Here is a 25,935-nt window from a genome sequence, read left to right on the forward strand (position 1 = left end):
ATGCGAGAACCTGAGGTCCTAATTCTTTGGTACCACACGGTATCAGCTGTGCTTACGTAAGGGCTTAGATATGCCTAGTAACGATGTGCCTGTGGTACTGAGCCACTGCCCACATGATTAACAACCAACTCAAATCACATCTACTCCCCCTTGCCAATTTAGAGAGACACAGAGCAGTTAAATCTCAGCTTCTGAGCTCGAGCTTTTTCTGTGTAACATCAGCAAATATTCTTATCGGTAATATCAGTAAATATTCTTATCAGTAATATCAGCAAATATTCTTATCACCGGAGGTCTCTGGCTCAATATGGCCCTGCAGTGGCCTTTAAATCCTCAAGTCTCACAGGTACTCACAACACAAGCCAGCTAGCAGCAGACATTGTCCTGCAATGGTCCATGCTGCACATGCAAACAGCATTTTTGCTGGTACCAGGCAGGTGTTTCTCTCTGCTGTGCAGCCAAACCCCCTGGGGCTAGAAGGAGAACCACAACACTCTGCTCAAACAGCAGGACTCTGATGTGTTCCCATCCTCTTTCCACTTCAGCTGCATGAGGGGAGGAGAAAAAAGGGGAAGTGAGTTGCTTTGCCAGCCCTGATAGTGAAAGAGTAATTTTCCAAGCTAGAGTCAAGCAGAAGAGGGAAGAAGTGACACAGAGCCTGGTTCTGCCCACCTCCAACTCAGAAAGAAAAGCTCTGCTTAGCAAATGCTGTGCCTTTCAGAGGGTGCTAAGCAGCACTGAGCACTCACTCTGGGAGGTAACAAGTCCCAGCTGTTAGTCTGGATCTGCATTTATTCACCTTTCAGCATTTGCAGTTCATGCATGGGAAGTGGCACTGTACTGTACCAAACCAAGGACACAGAGCTGGGAGGGTATTCGGAAGTCTTTTGTTCCAGAATCAAAAGAAGTCTTTCCTGCCTCCTTTTTGGGATTTGATGCTTTAGAAACTGGTTGCTCAGATACCAAACAAATCTTGTGTAGACTCCCTGTTGAAACAAAAGCATAGAATTTTATGCAACCAAATCCCTGCTTTGGACTGTGACCTTACCAGGCCCTATTCATTAATTTGGCTACACTTAAGCTTTACTCAGATCCAAACCTGACACCGATGCAGCTGACCCTGTAGGAGACACCCTTCCAGACAGGACACATAACAAACATGCTGTTTTAATATCATGTTGACCACAGGTGGCCTTGGTGACCTAGACATTAAATATGGTGTGGCAGAATGACGTGTGTCCTACCTCTCTAGCTGGTGTCTGGGAAGAAAAAAATCCAATTTGGCTATCTGAGCCCATGACTTTTAGCTCAGCTAGCAAAGAACTGGCACGCCTTGTGACAGCAAGTCTTGAGCTCTGAGCCTACGGGGAACCTGTATTCTTTGAAGTATCAAAACATGAAACTAACACCACACTCGTGGCATTTCTGCCTGCCTTCCTAGATCCCCAGCCTCTGCAACATAAATCTTTATGGAATTATGGGAAAATATAACTCTTTATTGGTTTGTTGCTTACTTTTCTATCACTGTAGGATGTACCTGTCCTGATCATCATGCTGCTCCAAATCCCACATCCTCACTGTAGCTCCAAGTGTGACACTCTGCTGAACTGGTCAGCGAGGGTCACCCCAGCCTGCTCACCACTCAGGTTTGCTCCTTTCTGAGCAGCTTTTGGGAACTGCCTGACCACAGTCAGTCTGTCAGCAGCAAAGCTTTTACTCCTGTCTCTTGTTTGCCTCCTCTCTGTCTTAATCTGCCTTAAGGTAAAAACAAATTTACTCCTGATCATCCCCTTGGAAAGTGCTGCCACCACAAGAAAACAGGGAGAAATACATAAGATGGCTGGTTTTGGAGACGATTACCAGGTAATAAGTAAAAGAGTTACATCACACAGCTCAGGCCTGTTGAAATCAAAGACTGTATGTAAGCATCCACTTGTGGATGGATCACTTCTGTGGAGAAAGACTACTGGAACCAGCACCTAGAGCTTGACAAAAATGGATTTACTACACAAGTCTAACCATTTTCCTTTTACAAATCTTCCATACTGTTGTAATGCCAAATCATCAGTGGTCAAATTAATCTCTCTTATTTATGCTCTTGACATACTGATTCTGAAAATAAAAACAAACAAACCGACCCCTTTATGTTACAGGTATTACAGGTGATGTTACACATGTTATTAGCCAGCTGATTGTGTTACTTTCGTGCCTCCTCTACAATAAAGAGCCCTGTTTTCACACAGGCTGTCAATGAGCCCTGAATGTTCTCAAGGATATGAGAACTGCTGGGGGACTGATGTGCAGAAATGCTGAGAGTTCACAGCACCAAGTGACTGTATGGGCCACTCACTCAAGAGTTGGACTCGATGATCCTTATGGGTCCCTTCCAACTCAGAATATTCTGTGATTTGGTGTAAATGACATCAAAGAAAGATGCACATTTTCTTCACCTTCAAGATTCCTAATGGCTAGTGCCATTTAGATCTACCAAGCAGAACACAAAAGGACCTAAGAGTACTTAAAGTGAAAACAAGGTGTTATCACCAACATAAAAGAATCAAGCAAAGCAACAAAACATTAAATGGCTCTGATAAATAGATGTTCTCATCCCTTTCTCTTTACAGGGATTGTTCCCTTTGTCCAATCTTAAAGGCTTCATGGAATGGAACTGCCACCATTTCCTGACAACAGCACAACCTACTAAGTCTTATTATAAGGAAATGTTTCCTGCCATTAAGCCTGATTCTTGTTTCCTCATTCTTCTTCCATAGATCAGAATTATTTTCTTCAGTGATCCCTGAAACCATTATCTTACCTCTGCTCTCCTGAGCAACCACGGATTAAGGCAGGTATTCTTTAAAGGCTCTTCCACTTTCATCCCCTTCTCCAAGGGGAGCATTATCTCTGCTCATACTGGTCTTCTCAGAATGTCTTTTATGAAATTTAGGTGCTTCCAGCTGTTTTTAGTAGCCTAGATGTGAACACATCAATATCAGAGGGAAACAAAACTACATTAGCTCTACATGATGCAGAAGAGCTTCACCCCAAACCAGGACCAAAACTGCAAACATTACACAAAACCAACAACACAGGCTCCCCGTGACTCGACTATCTTTTGAAAAGATAAGCTCCTGTTTCCCAACCAGTGGCACAGAACTGCTTCCGAAGATATCCCTTATGTGAACCACAGCAGAGACACTGGGATAAAGAGAGGAAAAAAACACCCTTCCCCAGGTGTCATCCATGTTAAAATTTTATGAGTCATTACCAAAGAAGAAAGACACTCAGTACCTGGCTATCACATCATAGCAAGTAGATACATTTATTTTGTAAAATCACTCGCTTGGGATGGCTTCCAAAAACATCCCATACTTGGCTGAAGAGAAGCAGAGTTGCCTCCAGGGATGTCATATGGCAAAGTGTTAGATCCTACTAACAATATTCCTGAAGCCATATCCAGGATCCACTGTAATGAAAGCTTTGCCATGGATACATATAGGACTAAATACGAAAGACAAGAGTTCCAATATTCCCTACTTGCCTGGCTGTGTTTTCACAAAATAATTTTTCAAAATAGTAAAAAAAAAAAAAAAAAAAAATGTTTTTCTCCCCTAGTCACCACAGTACAGTTATAACTGGGACCAGTTCTTCCTGAGCTTAACATGACAACTGAATTCAGATACTGTAACTCTGCTATTGGGAAAACAGCCAAATACAAGCTAAGACATCAATTATACCAGTATTAATAAACAAAAGTAAACTCATTTTCAATAGCTGTCGGGTTATTTATTCTTTTTGGAAAAACTATGTACATATTCCCACTGCAGCAGTGTTTATGGAGCAGTGATTCTCAAAGATGCTCCATCAAGCACTGACAACCAGGCCAAATTTGTTTACAGAAGTGTACAACTTCTGCAGTGCTTTTTATTAAAACCTTGATGGAAAAAGTGCAGGAAAATCTGAAGTTTTAGTGGTGACCCAAGACAACGCACTCCAGAATCTGGGGAATTGCTATTTTACATCTACTCACTCTGTACAAGTTGGTAACTGTAAAACTAACAGAGATCAATAATGAAAGGTAAGAATCTTGAATGCAGAATGTAAATAGGAAAATAATATGCAAACTATCTGGGTGAGGGGCCTAATTCTTGGGTCCGTTACACACTGGATTTCAAAATACCCATTTCAAGCTGAAAATCATTGTCACTCATTAATGTCCTAAAAAAATTGTAGACGGTAGATACAATAAGGGCTGTGCTTCTCCCCTCAGTGATAACTTCTTTAACTTTTTAAATGAAAAACTGCATGAGATTTGGTGAAATTCATCACGGAGAGAGCATAAACAAGGTTTCACATGTAATAACTGATCAAGGATGAGATTTATGTATCTGTTACACTGACGTGTTCCACCTTGGCTCACTTTAGGATCTGCAGCAGGGAACTCCAGACCTAAAGCAAGAATCCTGAGAGACAGATCTAAGAAACCACGTATTTGCCAAGATCTGCAAAAGATTCCTGTTATTCACCACGGAAGCTGGCAAAACTCACCAGGCAGGGAATCCTATGTAGGCGCCGAGCCTGTCCATGCTGCCCAGAACAAACACACTGAAATCTGGGCTCTTGGCAGCACAGTTCTGCAGAGACAATATTATTCTTTAGGTCTCTGAAGGTGACAGCAAGATAGATGCCAACCTGCTTCTAAAACTGGCTTTGAGAAATCACTGGCTGCCTGATTGCGAAACTCAGGGATTGAATGAAGCATGGCCTTTTAAGTGAAAGCTGAGCTCACCTTGCTCAGTATGCCTTGAAAACTCATCTCGCCCATTAAAAAAAGAAAATACCCAGCCAACCATCTGTCACCTTCTGTCTTGAAAGTCTTCTATTGAAATCGGGTTTAGGAAGTTACTATATTGCAAGCAGCCAGGAATGGTGAAAAACATGCTGCAAAGGACTGTGGACAAGGTTTGATACAAAAACCTGATGGTTTAACCTTTGGTTTTTTATTTAAACAAAAATTAAAGTAAGAAGAGATGCTTCACTACCTCCCTGGACCTCAACTCCTGTCCTATGGCAATTAGAAGATGGGGAGGAAGGAAAGCAGGTGCTCAGAACTGCCTCTACACTCTCCTGTTTTCCTCCCAGGAATGCTCCATATGGGTGCCATGTAAACATGTAATTGTGCATGGCAGGGCAGGAGAAAGATCTCTCCACTAAGCAAAGAACAGTATGAAAAGCAGCTAGCAGGCCCTGAAAGCAACAAGACTCAGTTTCCCAAAGTATCCATTCCTAGTACAGACAAACACGTATTTCAGATTTTTTTGTTGTTGTTTTAAACAGACCCCATGTTGACAGTACTTTAAGTAACCAGCTAATTAGACCTGTAGCCCGACAGATCTCCCACATGAGTACCTATGGCTTCGATTTTAACGAGGTCAGCATTATTAGTACAGCAATTATAAAATGAATCAACAGTGCTAAACATGTTATTTCAAAGTGTTCCACTGATCATTTACCATGTTCTCCTCAACTTAAAAGGACTGACTTGCACCACAGCACCACGGAACAAAGTGCAGATCCACCACTTGGCATGTTTTTATTCCCAGTTTGGAGCGCTGGGTGCGGCTCATGGAGGGAACAGACTAAAGCCCATCTGCTGAGGCACAAAACGGATTTAGCAAGACAAGCGTGGGAGCTGAGCAAGTAAAATCTCAGTCATTCTAGCAATTACCCTACTTACTTTGCACTTCCCATGATCAGCTGGCCGGTCTGTTCCCTAGAACAACCGGGGATTGTGGGGTTTCTTGCTGGTAGTTGCAGTTTTTCCTCTGCAGCTCAAGCAAATTCATTCTCTTCTGTACATATCCCCCTGTTCTGTAGCCAGGCACACACGTGCCAGGCAGTCTGCTGGGGGCTTCCCTGGAACTTTCCTCCCAGGCTTTTATTTTTTTCTGGGAGAGTTCTAGTTAGCTTGATCTTTCACCTGACCCAGCAGAGCTTAGCTAAATTCATCCAGCCCCTAGTTAGGCAAAACACAGCAGCCTCAGCAAGGAGTCACCTCTTGAGTATTCTCATTTCATGCTTTAACAGACATAACACCTGTGCCACTTCTCCATTCCATACACGAGATACTTGTGCACACCCCTAAACAGCAGAGAGCTCCCAGCCAAGGCTCACCACACTGATTAGACAGCAGGTCCACTGAATACAAATAAAGGACACAGTCAACTTGTGCAAACTCAAGACAGTAAGTACAGGATGTCAATACAATTCCATACACATCCTTAGGTATATTTTATCTGGATATGAGATTCAAAACACAAGTGTTGTAAATTGAAGTCTCCTTCCTTTATCTGCTCTAAGTGTATCTCAGCTGAGGCTATGAGAAAAAGTATATTAAAATAGAAAAATAAGACACTGGTTTCTTCTATATCAGAAATAGTGAATAATGTTTGAAAGATTAATTCAAAACTGCAGCTCCACTCAGTGCTATTCAGTGCCTCTATCAGAGAATCACAGACTATAAAAATCACTATATTTTAAAGTAATTTCCGAGAGCCAAGATGGAAAGGGCATTTTTCAGTTTGGAAGATTTAGTATTTTTTGGTATTTTATAATCACTGTATTAGCTTTTAGAGAACAAAAATCAAATCTTTCATATATGTGCATATATATACGTATATAAAAAGTCCACCATCTGTAAAAACATAAAGATTCTCAACAGATCTTTACTTTTTCTATACTTTTTTCCTCCACTAGCATCAAGCAGGATTTTAACTTTATGGCTAATAAATTCAAAAAACCAAAGGAATCATCGTGGTAATTTCACACAGCTTCCAGTATGATACCAGCCACAGTATATTCTAAAACATTTCCTGCATTGAACCCATTCAAGTGATGAGAAATGCATAGCTGATAAACCTAGATATTGCTATTCAGCAGACTAAGGAGATAATTTCATTCATCCAGATATTTTAATCCTTATCAGTGGAGCTTTGGTTGTAGTAATTCACAAAAGATAATGACTGCAACCCAACTTTCGCTTTCCAGTAATTAAAATTTAGTCCTCTATATTACAAGTTCTCTTCTGTCCCGCTGATGTGAGAGTGGTTAACTACTATTGTAGTTATTTAACTGCAATAACTTATTATTAAACAATCAGGGTGATCTACTTTGTTTGGATACATCAGCTTTCTTTGCTAGCTACTTGCCACCATAATACTGTTTCCAACACGCAACTTTCAGGAAGGCTGCAAAAGGAATAAAAGCTTGCATCTCATATTTTACCACCAGAAATCCTCAATCCAGATACAAAAACCTGATGGTTTAACCTTTGGTTTTTTATTTAAACAAAAATTAAAGTAAGAAGAGATGCTTCTCTACTTCTGACAGGAGGGATGGAATCTGGACAGGGCCAGTTAATGTAAAAACTGAAGACCAGAGAATTTACATCGAGGTAATGCCATCTCCATATCTTCATACACTATGTTTTACTAATTGCTAACTTCCCAGGCCCAGCCATAGGCATATAAGCACTTGAATTTCAAGCCTCTACACTCAGAACAGCATTTACTGAAAAGCTGTCTCAAGGTTGCTCCTTGAAATCTACCCAGAACTCCAGCAGAAACAACTAGCAACAGCTCACTCATTTAAGAGACTTTTAAAAGAAAAGCAAAAATATAAGCCAGAATACCACACTAGTCTAAAATAACCCACAAGCACCTTCAAAATACTTGACAGGACTCATCTATTGGAAAGTAACATAGTGGAGTTATGGAGTTCAAACTTTCTGATGTTCACAAGTGTGTGGAGAAGAAGGGGGAATGCTTGTTCATTGCATCAGACACTCTTTGAACAGGTACAAAGGCCACAGAAATGTGAATCTTTGTAGCTGTATACTTAAAGCTATATTTAGACAATGACCTAAGTGTTCAATATAATTTTTCTTAGTGGTAGCAGTGTTTCATAACAACACTTCAACTATCTTACTGAAGCCATTAATGCATTTTCTTTGACACTTGTTAGCAAAAGATTTTCTTTGTACCCTTTAACATGATCCTATTCATTTTTATTGCTGTGAGACAAAGAAAAAATCAAGAGTTTCTTATATATCTAAGATGGCTGTTTCACAACAACTCATCACAGCCATTTTCCTTAAGCTGTGACATAAGGATCACTCCTGCATAATAGACACGAGCTGGTGCTGTAAGGAGACTACCAGTTCCCTGTAGGAGTCAGAGAAGCAGCTGAACCAGTCTGTCAAGATAAAAGCTATGATAATTGGCAAGGACATTGCCATTTGAATCTGAACAGGATTCCTGGGGCTGGAAGTGTGTTTAAGAGTCAGAAGCCTCATTAATCATTGCTATGTTTTCTTGTGTGAAGTTACCCAGGTCCTGACTGTCAGGAAACAGTTCTCTCCTCTGGGAAGTGAAGCCAAGGTGCTCTCTTGTAAGGCCCAGCTGCATTCCAGTTAAAGGCCAGAAACACAGGAAGTCCTCAGATAATGTAAAATTCAAGGAAGGGTGCAGTTACAGCACGTGGTACAATCACCCATTTTCTGCTTGAACAGTTTCTAGCTGGGACTGTACATGCATATTTTTCACTGAAAGCTAAGATATTTAACATGCAATTTTTGTTCAGCATGTAAGGAAAGAAATTTGTTTACTTCTATGACAGCAAAACCATCTTAATATGGAGGCAACAAGCTTAATATTCAAATATGAGAAGTGCTTAATTTTCTTTCCTTGAAAGATGACCATTTTGCTGGTTTGACACGCCTGTCATAATTAAAAACATATATGAAATAAACTTTACAGTATCCAGGTCCTTACACTGTCATTACCATATCATCTGGGGTACCATTAGGGGAGGGATTTCATAAGCATGCCTGTCTTTCACAAGACAGTTTCCAGACACAGAGAACTCTCTTGTGAATCATACAACAGATGACTCTTACCACAGTTATTTATTTCTTAAAAATCTAGTTTATTGCACTTGTCTCAAAGCACAAACAAAACCAAAAACCTAAATACAGAAATAAAAGTAAAAAAATCCATCCTAATTTTATTTAAGCTACCCTAAAAAGTAGTCTGATAAGAGCTCTTGACATCAATTTAATATTAATGACCATAGCAAGGAACAGTATTATACAGTAAATAAACAACTAGCAAGCTCAAACCATTACTAAGATGACTTTGAAAAATGTAATACAAAAGTGTCACTATTAAATAATGCCATTGTATTTGAGCATCCGGTGCTTGGCAGGGCACAGAGAAGTACTCGTGTCCTTTCTCCAAAGTGATTGACTCAGGAGCTGCCACAAGATACTTTTAAGCTGAATTTCAGCTTCTTTAGGGTCCTCAAGACACCAAGCTATGCTTGCATAAAACATACTGGGTTACTTCACAAGCTGATTCCATTACCATCCACTGCCAGACAGGCTAAAAAAACCCTCTGGGGTAATCTCTGTATACAGATGAACAAGAAAGAAGCGAACATATCATCTGTAAAAGGGAAACAAATCTGTCCTCCCTGTAAGACTGAGATCAGGCTGAGAACTCACAGCCAATATCACAAGTGCTACTAAAAAAAAGGTGACATAACTTGGTTCTCTCCCCACTGATTCACATTCTCACCTTGCACCATGTTTGTTCCAAGTTTAGTGCAGTACACGCATGAACTGTTCTGAAAGAGAACAGAGGTTCAAAAGAAAACACATCCTTTTCCGTGTGTATTAAGTTCTCAAAACAGAAACATCCCCACTTGGCAACTCTTGGCCTTTTCTGAAGCTGGCTCTTTTACAGTATTGGTTAACAGCTGCTTAAAACATTCTGATGATTTATAAGCTTAGAACAAACACAAAATAACTCCTCTGCCTACATAGTGAACTCAGGTTCTCTCATCTATAGTTCTATTGCTTAAAAAAGATGAGGTATCTTTCAAAGAAGATTTAGTATAAAGAAAAATAAACTGCAATTATTAACTTAAGTTACTTCCCAGTTCATCACATACTCCTGCTGCAACCTCTGTTACATATAAGACACTTCAAAATTTAGCTAACATAGCTAAAAATCAGAATATTGTTAAGTATTTTCTCACAATATCACAATTTTTAATGGGATATATAGGTAATTCTATCTATTACCACTTTTTCTCTTAATACATCTAAGTTTGGTACTCAAAACAATATGAGTCCAAATGTTAAAGCACTGGCTGGAGGCACAAATACAGCACAACAGGAATTATGAAAGCTGCCTTTACATTCCTGCTTTGTACTACAAAACCCAACAAGCGACCTCTTCTTATTCCAAACTGGGACTTACCCCCAAAAATCTGTCAGCTTCCTGATGGCTATGGAAATGGGTGAAAGTCCCCCTGATATCAGGTGTAATCCAAACTTCTCCCTTGTGAATAAAGCCAAATTATGAACGAAATTTCAAGAAACGGAAGGTTAGTATAGCCTTGCAAATATTTATGTGGAAATGGATCAAACTAAGTTAATTTCAACACCAATACTGTGTAATCATGATGTTCTCAAATCTTACTAAGAAATACTTCACCATATTTTCTTCCATGCTGCAAGGAAAAATAATTCTAAATGTATGTACAACAGTCAGAGAGCAATCCCATCAGTTTGGAGTTCCAAGTACAAGAAGAAATTGAGAAATGCTTAGTGTTTCTGCTGTAGAGAAATATTTAATGCAACAGAATTCCTTCTCGAAATCAGTACATTAGTGTGCATGCTGTTGTGAAGTAGTCACTTCCACTGCTAGTAAGATTAACTTAAGGGTTATATTTCCAAAGGAGCTTCTACAGTAATACAGTATAACAATTGCAGTATGCCACATCTAAAGAGTCTCCCAAAAGATAATGTAACAAACATCAGAACTCACAGCTTGGGGGCTATTTAACAGGTCAGTTTTTCAATACAAAAGTGCTAATATCACAGGTCCAATATGAGTGGCTTTTAGATCCAATATTCTGTACATACATCACAGAAATTCTGTCCTGTTTTTTTCACTGCTTCACAAGCTTGAGAGACTTCATATCACTTCCCATTCATCTTCAAAATCATCAGGGTGAAGCAGAACAGAAGTGTCATTATTTTTCTGCAAACTATGGGAATGGCTAAAGGTCTTAGTGAGGCGCTGGAGCAGGGATCCTGAAGTACTGATTGCCCACAGTTCATCTAGAGGGGTCACTGCAAAGCAGAAATTATCCATCTTTTAATTAAGGCAGCAGGTTCCAATTATAAACATTAAATAAATATTTGTATCTGTTTTCCTAATTATACCCCGAGAAGGTTTTTACTAATGTGATAAAGGCACCCTTGGTGAAACTCTCACAGAGCATGCAGTTCTCCCTGCATATGGTCCAGCCTGAGCACCATCAGGGAGAAGTCAAAGCAGACATCACCATGTTTTGGACAGACTCTCATGCAGAACCAACTTGCCTGTTAAGCGTGAGACATTTCCAGGAATCTTCTTCCAGTAGTCTCCTGCAGGATTCTTGTCAGTAATGCCGTACCGACGAGCTACATCTCCATTGGGACACCGTGCCCAAACGGTCCTTGTACTTATGGCCAGCTGGCAAGCCTGCAAACCTACAGAGATTTGGACACAAAGAGGAAAAAAAATCACAGCCTTTCCTGGGTACTAAATATACTTGCAGAAAAATTCACTAAGAGCAGATGTCAAGACCGTAATAGTTTTATATACTCTTATATGAAGCACTGGTGACCAAAAAAGCTTTTTAATTGCAGAGTTTGTATTCTGCATCTACTGGCCACACTGTGGATACATTTTATTATGTGGCCACAGTCACAAGCAACATCCAGTTAGAGGACCTTCGTAACACACTTTTGGAGCCTCCACTGTATGTTACTATCACATGGGGAATAATCCAACAATTACAATCTTGTCTAAAAATGGTGACTATTACAGATATTGTGGACTTTTTCTTTGCCTCTTCACAAGTACTCTGCAACTAAGTGCCATGTGTTTATGCAGTGACAAATCTTTAAAAAGCAGACAGTGTCAACACACAGTTATTTAGAAAGAAACACCTAAAATTTAGTTTTGTTTACAGGCAAGGCAAAAGTGTAACTAGCTACTCCACAACACATCCAGCATTCAGGATTAGTAGAGAGATGTGCAAAATAGCATTAGGTTTTTGTTACCCACATCTACATAGTAACCCCGTGTGATACCACATTTAAATACAAAACTTTCCATGGCAAAATAGTTTCCTACTGCTTAGGAATTCTGCTTTAGTTCTATCTGAAAGGGAACTGTACCACTTATTAATTCAGTGGCAGCAGCCTAAAAACCATTGTACTTCTCCCAGTTAACTACTTAGTGTTTTTAAGTAAAACCAAGGTTCTCTTTAAAAGATAACCCTTATCAAACACTTGACTGCCAGAAAAAATATTTTATTTAAGCATTACTATTCAATTTAAAAAGCAACAAGAAAAAAATCTAAACAAAACAAAAACTGAGAAAATGGCAGAAACAACAAGGAACTGATGCATTAATTTTTACCTGGTACATGTTCCCAGTCAGTGCCTACAGGCATTTCATCTGTAATTCCAACTCGCACATGGACATTCCATTTGCTATCAATTGCCCACAACATCTGATCATTTGGACTTGAATGAATGCTGACCAAGTTGATTCCTACTGGCTATAAAAATTAAGCACAGTATTTAAACTTTGAACTACTGCATCTTTGTACTATTGTATCACTTGTTCTTCACAAAAGTACACATCCACAGTAAAATATTGACCAGATACTAAAGACAGGGAGCAATCTAACTGATATTGTATATGTTACTGTACAAGATTATTAATTTTCCAAGAAGTCAATCCCTTTCTAAATGGAAAGGAATATGAATGAATGTCACTCAATTACTGATAATGATATTCAATGTTCAGTATTCAAGTCTAATAATGTTAATATTTGCTTACCCACTGCTGTTACAGTCAAATATGTTTCAATTGAAAGTTGGAGGGAACTCTTCCAATGAAATGTACAAAGTACAGTGTTTTCCTCCTACCTTCCTGAAGGTTTCCTAACATAACTAACTTTGCACTTTATTTCTAAGCATATACAAGCAGTACAATTTGTTACAGTCTAAATGGTTCCTCTTTGTAATGAAATGGTGATCTGTCTTCTTCCCTGTGCTCCATTCTATAGGAATACAACCATGGAACTCGCTGCAGACCACTGCAGCACTGGAGCAGCCACACCTGCAGGAGAGGATCCACAACACTACCTGTTGGCAAATACAAGTGAAACACACTTCCCATTCTGCTCCCAGGCACGTCCTTACTCCATCTGCTTCTATGGAGATTTGCCTCAACTACTGCTCAAAATCAGTGTCACTGACATCAAAACGATGGTGATTTTGTAGCAAAATATATCAGCCAACAGGTTTGGATGTTTGCAAATATCCTGCAAAACATGTTCTTCAAATAAAACACAGACAAAAACAAACAAAAAACTTTTTCTCCACATCAGCCTAATAAAGGCACTGCAGAAGACAGTAAGATGCCCTGAAACACATCTCCTCACAAAACAACACTGAATTCCCTGCTTTAGCCTCACAGGCAAAAGCTTAATTTCCACTGTGATAAGCAGAAGAGCAAACAGCAATTTGTATGTACAATCCTAGGAATACAGAAGCATAATCTGCATGTGTGTGTGTGTGTATATATATATATATATAAGGACACAACCCAGTCCCAGATGGGCCTTCTGTGTACACACAGTTACCTGCTTCGGTTTTGCTTTTAAAATTCTGGTGCTGACATGTGTCTGACCCAGCTATAACCAAGTTTGACTTGCATCACCAAATCAATCCTGTCTATTCAGGTTTTAAGGCCTTCAACAGACTATCTTCTCATGTTTTTGCTCTCATTAGGTATTTGCCCTCCATTGGAAGCTTCAGGCTGTAGAGGCTTGATCAATTGTTTACCTCTGCTCACAGTAAATTTACAGTGGCTGCAGTTTGAACACTTACAAGTAAAGCCACTAATTGTCTTGAAAAGCACTAACTACATAGAATACATAGCTGCCTAGCTACTTTCAAACTGGTATTAAACTAAAAACCCCAAAACAACAAACTACATTAAAAACCTCCAAACATATTCAAACCCAAACCACAGTAAAACCAAAATCCCCCAAAACACCACACAATTTTCCCCTCTGGGCTTTCTGCCCCTTCACTGGAAGTGCTCCCTAGTCCTGGACCTGTTTCTGTTTCTCCCCTCCATTTCTTCTCTGCTTCTTTCTACAGCTACTTTGGCTCTCACTCCCTCTTTCTCCCTGCTCACTTCCCCACACCACTGCCATGGAGTGGTGCCTCACTTCTGTGCTGCTTTCAGCTGCATCACATGCCTCTCCATATTTCTGTTTTTGCAGTTCCATGTTTTCTAGTAAGGAAGTTGTGCAGTTATTACCTTCTGCAGGCTGAAGCACTGCACTACCAGGAGACCTTTGCCTTTTATATTTTTTTTTCAAATTTTTATATTTTCAAATCCACTTATCTCCTTCTCCTTACCATGTTCTTCTAACAATCACCTCCTTCCTCAGATTTATGATTTTCTGCCCCATCTCCTCCATACCATGAATTGCCTATGCCCTGCAATACACTTCATGTTCCAACCAGGGGCCTTCACAAATTGTACCCAACAGCTTGGTGTGACTTTTGTTGCTGAGCTGTTGGGATTTGTGCACTTTGCCCTCCACTGTCCTATGTCAGGATCCCACTGTTCTCTTCCTCTGTCATTTGTCTAGAAAAGAATTCTCTGAGAAAGAACTGGAGGAGTATTTCCATCCAAAATGACTTACTGAGTGCTTATACCTAGTACCTACGTCTGTGTATTACTACAGGTTTACAGGCTGTGGAGGCTAAGAAAAGCAGACAAAACGCCCCAAAGGAGTGCCATGAAAGGAGCTGCATGAATCTCAACTAGGTTGCTTCTGATACCACTGCAGGTTCAAGTATACTTAGAGACATTACTTCTCCCCTATTCTGCAGCACTAACACATCTAAGAAACAAATGGCAATCATGAAATTCAAAGTAATGTGTCTACAAGCTTGGCCAAAAATTCTTCTCATTCTTTACTTCCCTAAGTGAGCTCTCTGGGTACTTCACCTCCAGCTTCTCTTCCTTCTTCAGGCTACTTAGCTCTTCCTGATAAACTTGCACCAATAAAACAATCCTGGTACTCTCACTGTGAGAGATCCAGCCAACTCACCTCCACCCACCACAGCTTTCTGCTGTGAAACAGCCAATGAAGGGCAGAACTGACAGGACAGACACTGCCATCATTATTATGTACACCAGCTTTTGGCACAAACCAGGGACAAGACATTGGAAACAAGTACAGGCAATTCTCAGAGCCTGTTGCAGAGATTTGACCTCTGTTGTTTTGGTTTTTCTTACCCAGAAAGCCACCATCTACACCAAAAAGGTGTTCTCATGGCTAACACAGTAAGGCAGATAAAATTAATTTAACATTTTCTTGACATAACGTACCATTTTTTGGAACAATCATGCTGACATTATCTCAGATATCCCCTAGTTTCACTAAGTCTGAATTACCATAAGCATGCTTTAAGTGTTTTATAATCTATGTAACAAGAAAGTCTCTACAGCTGCACTTAAAGGTTAAATGCAGTTCTCTCACAGCAGTAAAGAGAGAGATCTGTGCAAATTCATAAATCTGCTGATAACATTCCTGAGGCTGATAACCATGAAGATTAATAAATTATCTTAGCATAGCCTTTTCTCAGCTGGTTTAACTTCCAACAGGATCCATGAGATTGATATACCTTGACTGTAAAACATGTCCTATTTGTAATTTACTGAAGAATCTGGAATTTTAAAGAGCCTCACACCAGTCTCTCAGCTATCCTCCTCTAATGCTGACACACAAAAATCTGCTTTTATCCACATTTACCCACAATACTCAATGCTGAGAGAGATCATCATGTTATGGATCATTAATGGATCCAGTGTTATGTGATAAAAAATGGTGGAACGTTGCTTTCCTTTTACTTCGGGTGTCAAAAATTTCTAAACTCTAAAAATCTCAAGAGTCTGACTGTTTTAGCCAAGAAGAAAAGATCCACCTGCCCTCTGGTCTTGTGCATTGGCTACAAACACCCCAGTCACTCTCTGTCTTTCGATATGAAGGATTTCCCATCACAGCCATGGACTGCAACACATATATTGCCAACTATGCACTTTTCAACACTAAAACTACATACTAAGAGCTGTGAATATCTTTGTTGTCTGCTACAAATAAAAGCAACAAAAAAGAACTTGCTAGTACACACACGTCATAAGAAAACAATGTTGATAAAATGAAGTAAACTAGAAGGAATCACTTAACTGGCAAATTCTTAAATGATATCAAGAAACAGTGTCTATGCTAAACATATTTATCAAGTTGTCCATTAGCTTTATAATTCTGTGCAAATAATTTCCTTTGTTTCTGCAAACCACAGAGAGACAAGCCTCGGTGTAAGGATTTCATTTGAAAAATAGTATCACACAAAATCCAAAGTAAAAACTAATACACTCCCCCTCCCACGTCCCCTGACATCCTACCCAGAAGTTTTGTCTTACTGATCACAGTTGAACCCAAATCCCAATGGTTCAACTTCCTTGTCAAGGAAGAAAAGACAAACACACGCACAAAAAGGCACCAGAACATTTTCTACGTCACTTTTCAGGAGCAGAGAGTCCATGTACCAGACAACCTCCACTATCTCTGTTCTGCTGCAAATATCCAGGGTAAGGAAGACTAAACAAAACATTATAGGTCTGTCCAAGCCCAGTCCTTTTTAGAATGAGTTGGTGGCTACATGCAACACAAATGTTCTCCTTGCCTTCACCTGGTCCAGCCCAGGCCACAAGAAGGTCACATCAGAGATACTTCTCACACTGTTGAGCCTTATGTGTGTATCACACTAATCTGACTGTTTTCATGACTAACAGCATCAAGACCCTATTAACATGAATAACAAACAAAAAACCTAACTTAGAGAGGCCCTCCCCTAATATATGCCTATTTCTATATTATTATCTGAGGTCTATTTGAATGAAGGTTGTAAAGTACTTTCAGCATTAGCTTGCTAAATTAAGTGCTGCTTTTTTCTCTGCAGAGAAGTTCAAGGCAATATACAGGAGCAGGAAAGATCAATCTATGTTTGGTCTTCCCTCAATGCCAGGTGTTCTTCAGTAATGCTGGCATTAAACTGTCAGAAAAACATTATTATTTATTGTCTGAAAAAATGGAGCATTATTTTCCTCAGAAGCCTCAGAAAAAACAACAGCACCCTTTCCCCCACTTTCTGCCTTTAGTGAATAAAGGGACAAAGGCCTCAGTTGGGTATCTCCAATTAAGGAGATATCTATTGTGCTATCTATGGCTAGCTCAATCAGGAGGAAAAAGCAAAGCTGAGGAGTAAATTCCTTGACCTCTGCCCTCTGTTATCTCTAAACTTTTTATTTCTGCATTTTTTCATGAACAAACGTGGGAAAGACAACAACATACGGCATCAAATCATGGAAAAGATCAAACCAAACCAATGCAACTATTCAGCATGATAAAGCTCAACAGAACCATAAAATACGTTTAAAATATTTAGTACAACTGTTCCTTACAAGCAATTAAAAAAATAATTAAAATTTCATGTAATCACATTAAAGATTGTACAAACTACAGATCTAGTCAGCTTTGCCCAATTGTCTTCTAGTCACAGTCTTATAACTAAGACTATAAACTGCAGTGTAGGAGATAAGCTGCCTGTAATTCCCAGTACAGGTATTTCTAATAATTGATTTATTTCTATAATTTAGCACTAGGTAATAAAAACCTTGTACCAAGCAAAGCTCTGAGTAACTTTTACTTTTTTTATAAACACACCTAAGGAGCATCAGTGAAAACACCCTCTATGGGTGGCTATGCCAGTAAAGTGCACCTCTTTATTGTTTAAAACTTAAATACTTTACCAATGAAAGCAAAGCATTTATTTTAACTTCAGCCTCAGCTCTGCTTTGCTAAAGCAGTTTTAACCAGTTATTGATCTGTTGCTTTTTCTGCCATTTTGCTTTTTAATTGTTTGTTCACATTCCTTAATAAGTTTGTGATGAAAACACCACACACCTCTGACAGTGACAGAAATCCCCATTTCACTACTGCTCTGGTTTATGAACAAATGAATAAACTTCACGTGTTACAATTCAATTAAATAACTACTGGAATAAAAAACAATAGTACTCCAGGGGTCAGGGATCAGAACCCACGTCACTGCCTCCCAGATAGATGATCCATTTACGAGACTATATATAGACCAATCTCCTCTGCTTTGCCTAGTTCTTAGATTCATTGGATTTGGGATCAGCAGACGGGGACTTCCCACAGACCAGACCATTTGGCAGATCTCTAGGAAGGGTCATTGGGGCAGGAGAGGCACCACAACCCAGCTCTCCAACTCCCTGGAGGAGGGTGGATTGCTGGGCTGGTCTGTAAAGAGAGGTTGTCAGAGGTTGTCTGCTTACAGCATCATCATAAAACAGGGAGACAGTAATACACCATGGGGAGGGGCCTTCAAGCTCCCAACTCAAGGTCAAAGGGTCTGATGCTTCCAGCAGATATCCCAGGGTGTCTCCTTACTCTGTGCAACCAAGGCATATGCTTGCTAAATCACGATATGTACCCTCTACCCATGAATTTTTTACAAGATGGCGTTTTTATTTTTAAATAGAATAACACTGATAACTCTCAAAACTCAATGATAATTGTAGTTACTTTATTTGCCCAACTGAACGTTAAATGTGTTTCTTCATCTCTCTGAAAAATAATTAAATATATAATTCTCTTTTAGCTAACCAAAATACAGGCACGTTGGAAGAGTGCAGGTGTGAGGATGTTTCCAGTACTGAACAAATGGAAGTATGAAAACTGAAGGCTCTCTTTCTGACAGTTATTGTTTTCAGTGTCAGCCAGTCTTGTCAAAAAGCAAACACAACACCTCGAGATCACACTTCAGAAGGACACAGAAGGATTGCCTACTCAGTTTTCTGGGTGTACCTCAGTTCGTGCACTTTTTGGCATCCGAAGCTTCTGGTGCTGATAACAACTGCTATCTAATAGGACAGGCCACACGCACACTTCTCTGAACGTGACGATAGCAATGCCTTAAAACAAGAATCAGAAGGCTAAAACTCCAAAGTAGCAAAATACAGTGAAATATAGTGACAGCAGTTTTCTTAACCAGCAACAAAAAGGAAGATAATAAGCACTAAACTCAGCAATGGAATCGGCACGAGGCAACTTCAGTACAAATGCTGGAACTGCACTTTTTCAGCCTCTAAAAGCACCTTTTACTTACAGTTACTTAAGAAAGGCATGCCTATGAAGAATAGCACAGACTTGAACTTAAACAATATGGCATCTTAAATGAGCTAAACAAAATACAAAGCTGCAGGAGCTTTGATCTCCTATATTTATTTGCAATCCACCTCGAGACAGATGCTGTCAAACGGTTTTTCTCTATATCATCTTGAAAAGTGCAGTCCTCCAGGAAAATCCTCTCCCTGTTAACGTCTTCAGAGGCCTCATGTGAGTAAAGATATATGAAACAATAGACTAGTTAGTCTGGTCTAGAGATAACCAGAAGGTTTAATGAGTGTATTCTTTCTCCAACCCAGGCAGACTGGATCTAATAAAAGACACTTTGTCTGAATCTCATCTGAGCACTCCAAAGCAGATCTTGTAGCAACTCAAAAAGATGTCTGTGCCATAGGTGGGTAATGCAAGCCAGTCTGTGCTAGGGAAAACAATCAGACTTTGAAAGAACAGTCATATGGAGTATGCCTTCGAAAGAACAGAGATTTCCACGGCAAGTGAGTTCAAAAGTACCATAGATGATTCTGAGTAAGAGTTATGAAGCATTTTCAACAGAAAAATCCCTTCCCCTCCAAATATCCAAGCCCTGAGGATCATTTCAAACAAACCCTTCCTCCATTTCAGCTTAATGGTAAAATCTGATCTTGAGAAGTGCTCATCACTTCCTCCTCTAAGTACCACTTAACACGGAACAGGACTTCATAATAATAGAAATCTCACTGAAAAATGCAAAAGCAAGGCAGATGGCAGAGGAAGAAAGTCCCCAAGTCCACATTAAGTGTTCTGTAATAAGCAGAATTTTATTTAAAGAAAGGAAACGAAATAAAGATCATGCAACAATTTCTAACAAGTCACCACTTACCCATAAGGCACAATCAACCTCCTAACCTTTTCTTAATCTATGTTCAGTGTAAGGTATTGAAAAGAAATTAAATCTATCCTGTACAGATTTCTCAGAATTACAGATAATTTGCCTAAATTTCAAATGATATTTTTAAACTACTATTTGCTAGCTTTAATAGTGTTTGAACAACTGCGAAAGCATGAACAGCCTTGATTTTTTATTTTTTTTTTGGAAGTCTGTGTACGAGGAAAAAATAACTCTTCCTAGGTCAGCAAGAACTTCTACTACCTATAAGAATTTCTCTTACCTATGATATCAAGCTTAAAATATAAAGAGACAATTACCAGGTTGCTTATGGGAACGGTAGTAAATCAAAAGTTTTTCTAACTTGAAACGAACATACTGCAGGTGACAATTTTATGGCAAACTAAGTTAAGTGGTGCTTGTCTGCTGAGACCCTGGAAAAAGCTTTATGCAGTAGTCAAATAGCAAACACTTCCTTACATAAACCCCTTGTACTCCACAGTTCAGACAATCTACATGGATTTTTAAACAGACTTCTTGATTTAATAAAATTGCTTTTTCAATCCTATTCTCTATGAAATTTAGTTACAAATGAACAACAGAGCAGCAGTTAAGCAAATGACAATAAAATGTTTCAATATATTTTTAGAGTAAGACTGATTATTTACAATCAATAGATTAGTAACTTCTTACAAATACTTATTATGATCATTTTTTTAATCTTTCCTTTAATCTTGTCAAATAAAGTTGTTTAGCTGATAGATCTCTTACTGCAAATCTGAGAAGGTGGTTCTTAAGGACAGTTTGTATGTTAAGTTGTGCTTGTAGGAACTTAAGTGTTTCTCAAGAGCAGATTTTGTCTCATCTTTTTCAGAAGGTGCCAGAAACCAAAGACGAAATGCAGAAAGAATTATTTTCAAGCAGTTCAACTTCTGGGGACCTTTTAAAGTAATTTAATGATTTTTAACTTTTGATCAACTTCTGCTCTACAATCACTTAAAGTAGTCTTATAAACTATACTAATTTTTTATTTTATTTTTATTATTGTTCCTTTAGGTCAGAAATCTGAAAAGCATTAAATCATAATAAATATATGTTCACACATATATAGAAACATACTCCATTAGCATCTTCTTAAATAATATTTATATTTCCTTCTCTTTTTTAAAAAATTAAATGTAATCTATATAAAGACATGCTACAGTAGATCATAGTTTTATGCTGTATATTAACAACTGAATGAAGAACACTTTCTATTTTCTGGTCCAAAATAATTTCATCAAACCATTTTGATCAGTTTTGTCAATGTCCTTGAAGCAGCTTCCAAAAAGCTGCTTAACTACATCATCATTTTGACTTTTAAGACTGCAGAACAGAACTGATGAAGCACAGAAAACATCTATATATAACCTATTACTGCTCAAGATACTCTAACAATGTTATCAACCACTTCTGAAATGCCCGATAAAATAAAGAGGGAGGGCAGAGAACATACAATGTTATTTTTCATCTCAAGAGATGCTGCAGTGGAGAGGTACAGAGGGAAGAGTAACAAAGGAGAATGGGTTTAGTCTAGATTTAAGAAAAAATACAGCATCACAGAGCCAAAGACTGAACTTAAATTATATTCACTCATTTTACCATGAGCAAAATCTCATCAAAATTACAGTCTCTGAATACCTTTGTGAAGCTGTTAAAAGACAGATGCTGTGCAACTACAGCACTCCTTTAAGGAGAAGTGACACCATAAAAGCAGAGTCTGCAGCTGCTCACAAGCTGCTCATGAGTCATGAGATCTGGGATAGGCAAGTCATATTGGCTCTGACATTTACTGGGGAATGAAATATCCATAGTTGGTTTCAAATTATGTTATTTGAGAGTGCTCCTGTACTTAAAGAAAGTGAAAGGCAATTTTGATTTCCTTCTTCAAACAGAAAATGGCTGAATTGTTCACAGATACTTCTTACAGTATTTCTGCCGTTCTGAAGAGAGGCAGCATGAACTATGTCAAAGTCAATTAAGGGACAGATAACAGTTAGTAATTTGCTCCTAATAAGCAAATACTGTTCACTGAACAGTTCACTTTTCAGACATCATGTTATATTTGTTATCCAAACACTAAGCTAGCATTTGGAAATATTTTAAAAGTTCACATATTTTCTTATTTTGCATTAAGCCTCTGTAAAAGCATGAATGGCTGCTCCTTTAATGACTTGTTTTAACATGCTGGAATTGTCTCAAAACAAGCACACAACCCACGAGTTTTCATCTTCTCTACAAGCAATGTTTGAATTTTTGCCCTTTCATAGTGACTCATTAAATTTGCCATGTCAGGAAAGAGAATGACACTGCTCTGGGTATCAGAAGGTTATAATTTTTGGAAGCCAATATCATCCAGCTTTCTTGATAAGATAATAGGAAATAATTTGATTTTCAACCTTGTCCACTTTCTACATAAGGAAGTCACTGCCAAATCATGAGCCACAGCAAATGCCAACTGTTGTAAACACCTTTGCATTGAGCAGTTTAATCTACTTCAGTTGAGGAGTAGAGAATAACTTATGACAGAGAAAACAGTATCAGCATAGAGAAACAGCTTATTGAGCCTTTTCCTGGATAGACCTTTGGTAAGAAGACACTACACAAGTTTAATTTTCTGTCTCTTGGCAAACTCAGTTTAAGTGGAACGTTTTCTCCCCTCTTTTTAAGAATACTACCTTTGTGGGAGATGTCATCACTGACACATTCAGTCTCCTCTTCCTGCTGCCCCATCCCTTGTTAGCAGGGAAAACATGCCTCTTATAGATTACATGAAAAAGACCCACTTGCAGCACACAAAGAATGAGCAGAGTAACCAAGTCCTTTTTGCAAGAGATATTGGCAACTATTTCTCCGTCTGCTCTGCTATCTTGCAAAATAAGGTGCCATTTCCCTGGGATAACATTCCCAGTATAGGATTAGTCATCCAACCAGTGCTGTGCTAATTGATGGGATGCAGATCCGCAGTTTCATTTCACTATTCCACTGCCCCTCTTCGCTGTTATACCCTAAGGTACACAGGAGCCAGCAACTGGCTGATGAGAGACAAGCAGAACTAAAAGCAAACTATAAAACCCAAATAAACTACTGCAACTCCACTGCCCCAGATTTACTTGAATTTCTTAATATGTCCTTTCAAAAGTACCACACATTTCAAAATCTTTAAAAGAAATGATGTAACATCATAAAATGTAAATCAAGTAGGCAAACACATCCACCGCTACTCTGCGAGATCACAGAGAGTTCAGTTCAAGCATTTTCATGCCAAGGGGCAAAGAATGAAATCAGCAGTCAAAGGTCAGCTCCATTAGGACAGTCCCAACTCACAGACACAGAAATTACTCTCATCTTATAGATTAACTTGCAAATTACTACAGCAGAAACGAAAGCAAGCAGTGATGTTTAAGGAGAGATTAAAAAAAAACAAACAAGCAACCAGAAAGCAAACAACAGGCACTGGAGAAACAGATTATGTCTGTTTTCTATATTCAGAAAATATGTTCCCAGGGTACTTTAGGAGGCTTCTTTCCACTCTGTATCCTTGTACCATATACTTAGAAATGACTGCATGGTAAGGAAAGTCCCTGAATTCACAGAATCACAGACCATGCTGAGTTCGAACGGACCCACAAGGATCATCAAGTCCAACTCTTGGCCCTGCACGGGACCATCCCCAAGAGTACCACCATGTGCCTAAATACCAGTATAGTTCAAAAGCTTCTTGAACTCTGTCAGGCTTGGTGCAGTGACCACTTCTTTGGGGAGCCCTGTTCCAGTGCCCAACCACCCTCTGAGTGAATAACCTTTTCCTGATATCTACCCTAAATCTCCCTTGACACAACTTCAGGCCATTCCCTCAGGTCCACAGGAACCCACAGCCAGACCCTCACACCTGGCGAACCCTGTACAGCCCAACAAGTGTCACCTGCTGTGATGCCTTTCCCACAGCACTCTAGCAAGCATCCCAGACTCACAAGGGTGAGGATAAAGGAAGAGGGAGGCAGGCACTTCAGCACCACGCCACTTGAGCAGAGCCTTCCCTCACCCTGTGCTCTGTGCTGTTTGCCCATCCTTGCTTAGCACACACCAGGATGTAGCTCAATCCTGCCCTCTGCTATGTGCCTATAAAGCTTCTGCGTGCTACAAGAAGAGTAAATTTTCATCAGGAAAGGAAAACAAAAACCTGCGTCTCTACTATTTTCCGTGAGTGTTAAAAATATTGTTTTATTGTTTAGCATAGACCTAAATCACCAGGTTACAACAGTTACAATCAACCACCAGGTTACAATCAACACTTTACCTGTATAGGTGGCTCAATCATTATCCATGCAGGAAGCATCAAACTTGGGTTAAGAGGCTGAGTTCCTACACGGAAATAAATGCCACCATTGGTGTCACAGGCCCAAACATGCTGATTTCCACAGGTCAAGCTGATCAGCTTTACAGCACCTAATAACAAAGAGAGTATTAACAACCTGGCATTATCCTTTCAAATTCAGCTAATAATGAGAACTTTTATTTGGACTTCATTGTATTAAACTAGCTTTAAACACAGTCACATAAAAATGATTAAAAGTTAATACAAGTTATGAGACTAAAAAAAAAAATCACTGGATGCAATGAATAAAGCTAATAGGCAGTATATATCTGAGAAATTTCTCTTCTAAATCTTAAAATAAATGTTTTAGTCACAGGATACTGCAATTTCTAAAGCACATGAAAAATATGCTATTAAAATAACCAAATTCAAGCAGGGAACCATTCCATGACAAATGTTATCAGTGCCTAGACAAACTTTCACATGACCTAACACGAACTCTTCTCTGTGGCTGGCCAGGCTTGTAGACTTTTAAAGGTGTTGATCCGCTAATACACATTCAGCAAAGAACATTCCCTAATGCCAGCACTTCAAAAATATGAGAGCACGTGGATTATGCATTTCAGTGTTAACATACCAGTGTCACATCTGTAAATAAAGGAACTCATTTTCAAACGGATTTATATTCACCAGTGTATGTATTTATTACAGTCATATCAAATGCAGCGGTATTTTAACCCTGTGTAAGTCAGCACCACGAAAAAGAAGCTGCCAAATAAGTGTCTTTTGGAATTTTGGGGTGGTTTGTGGTTTGGGTTTAGTCTAGATACCTGCAAGGACAGTAGAGAAGTATGTCTGATATTTTAGACTAAAAGAACTCCTAGTTAACTGTCTACTGAAACTCTTTCACATTCATTTTAAAATAGCCATGTGATGTAATATAACTACCATTTTATTTCTTTTTTTCTCCCCCTGTTGGACAATACAGTGCTAAGTAACAGAAAACACGTTCCAAAGAACGAGGGACCCATCAGTACAGACACACTACAGAAGGAATGCTCTGGTCAGACTCCAAACTAAAGGCTCTAAAAATAGGCCTTGCTGGTTAACTGAACATGCCAGTGCTGCTTGGGATATCCCATTCTTGGTAACAGTTCACTCTTCAGGTATGTGAAGTCTGGCAACAAACCCTTGTAAAATGCATCAGGCACAGCATTCCTTAAAGAATGGGGTGCAATTTTATCCCACAGAGTGCAAGTTCAAAGCATTTACTTCTGCAAAAGGC

At 39.1% G+C, this 25,935-nt stretch overlaps 1 protein-coding gene across 6 annotated transcripts in view; it reads right to left on the reverse strand.

The window, feature by feature from the left end:
• Window positions 1-511: 511 nt before the first annotated feature.
• The window catches only part of TECPR2 (tectonin beta-propeller repeat containing 2), a 52,382-nt gene continuing 26,958 nt past the window's right edge, over window positions 512-25,935 (reverse strand). For 3 of the 6 annotated variants that reach the window (XM_051769608.1, XM_051769609.1, XM_051769610.1), the window contains 4 exons: window positions 24,633-24,781; window positions 12,540-12,681; window positions 11,453-11,602; window positions 8,431-11,200 (listed from right to left, as the gene is read on the reverse strand). In XM_051769608.1, the coding sequence (XP_051625568.1) occupies window positions 11,043-11,200; window positions 11,453-11,602; window positions 12,540-12,681; window positions 24,633-24,781 (599 nt within the window). In that variant the 3' untranslated portion in view covers window positions 8,431-11,042. Of the gene's footprint in view, window positions 987-2,815; window positions 2,972-8,429; window positions 11,201-11,452; window positions 11,603-12,539; window positions 12,682-24,632; window positions 24,782-25,935 lie in introns of those variants that run through there. The other 3 variants (XR_007900161.1, XM_051769612.1, XM_051769613.1) reach the window with 3 other exon arrangements.

Source organism: Manacus candei, unplaced genomic scaffold (assembly GCF_025592945.1).
Source record: "Manacus candei isolate 608988 ecotype Guabito, Panama unplaced genomic scaffold, ASM2559294v1 h1tg000109l, whole genome shotgun sequence".
Classification (NCBI taxonomy): Eukaryota; Metazoa; Chordata; class Aves; order Passeriformes; family Pipridae; genus Manacus; species Manacus candei.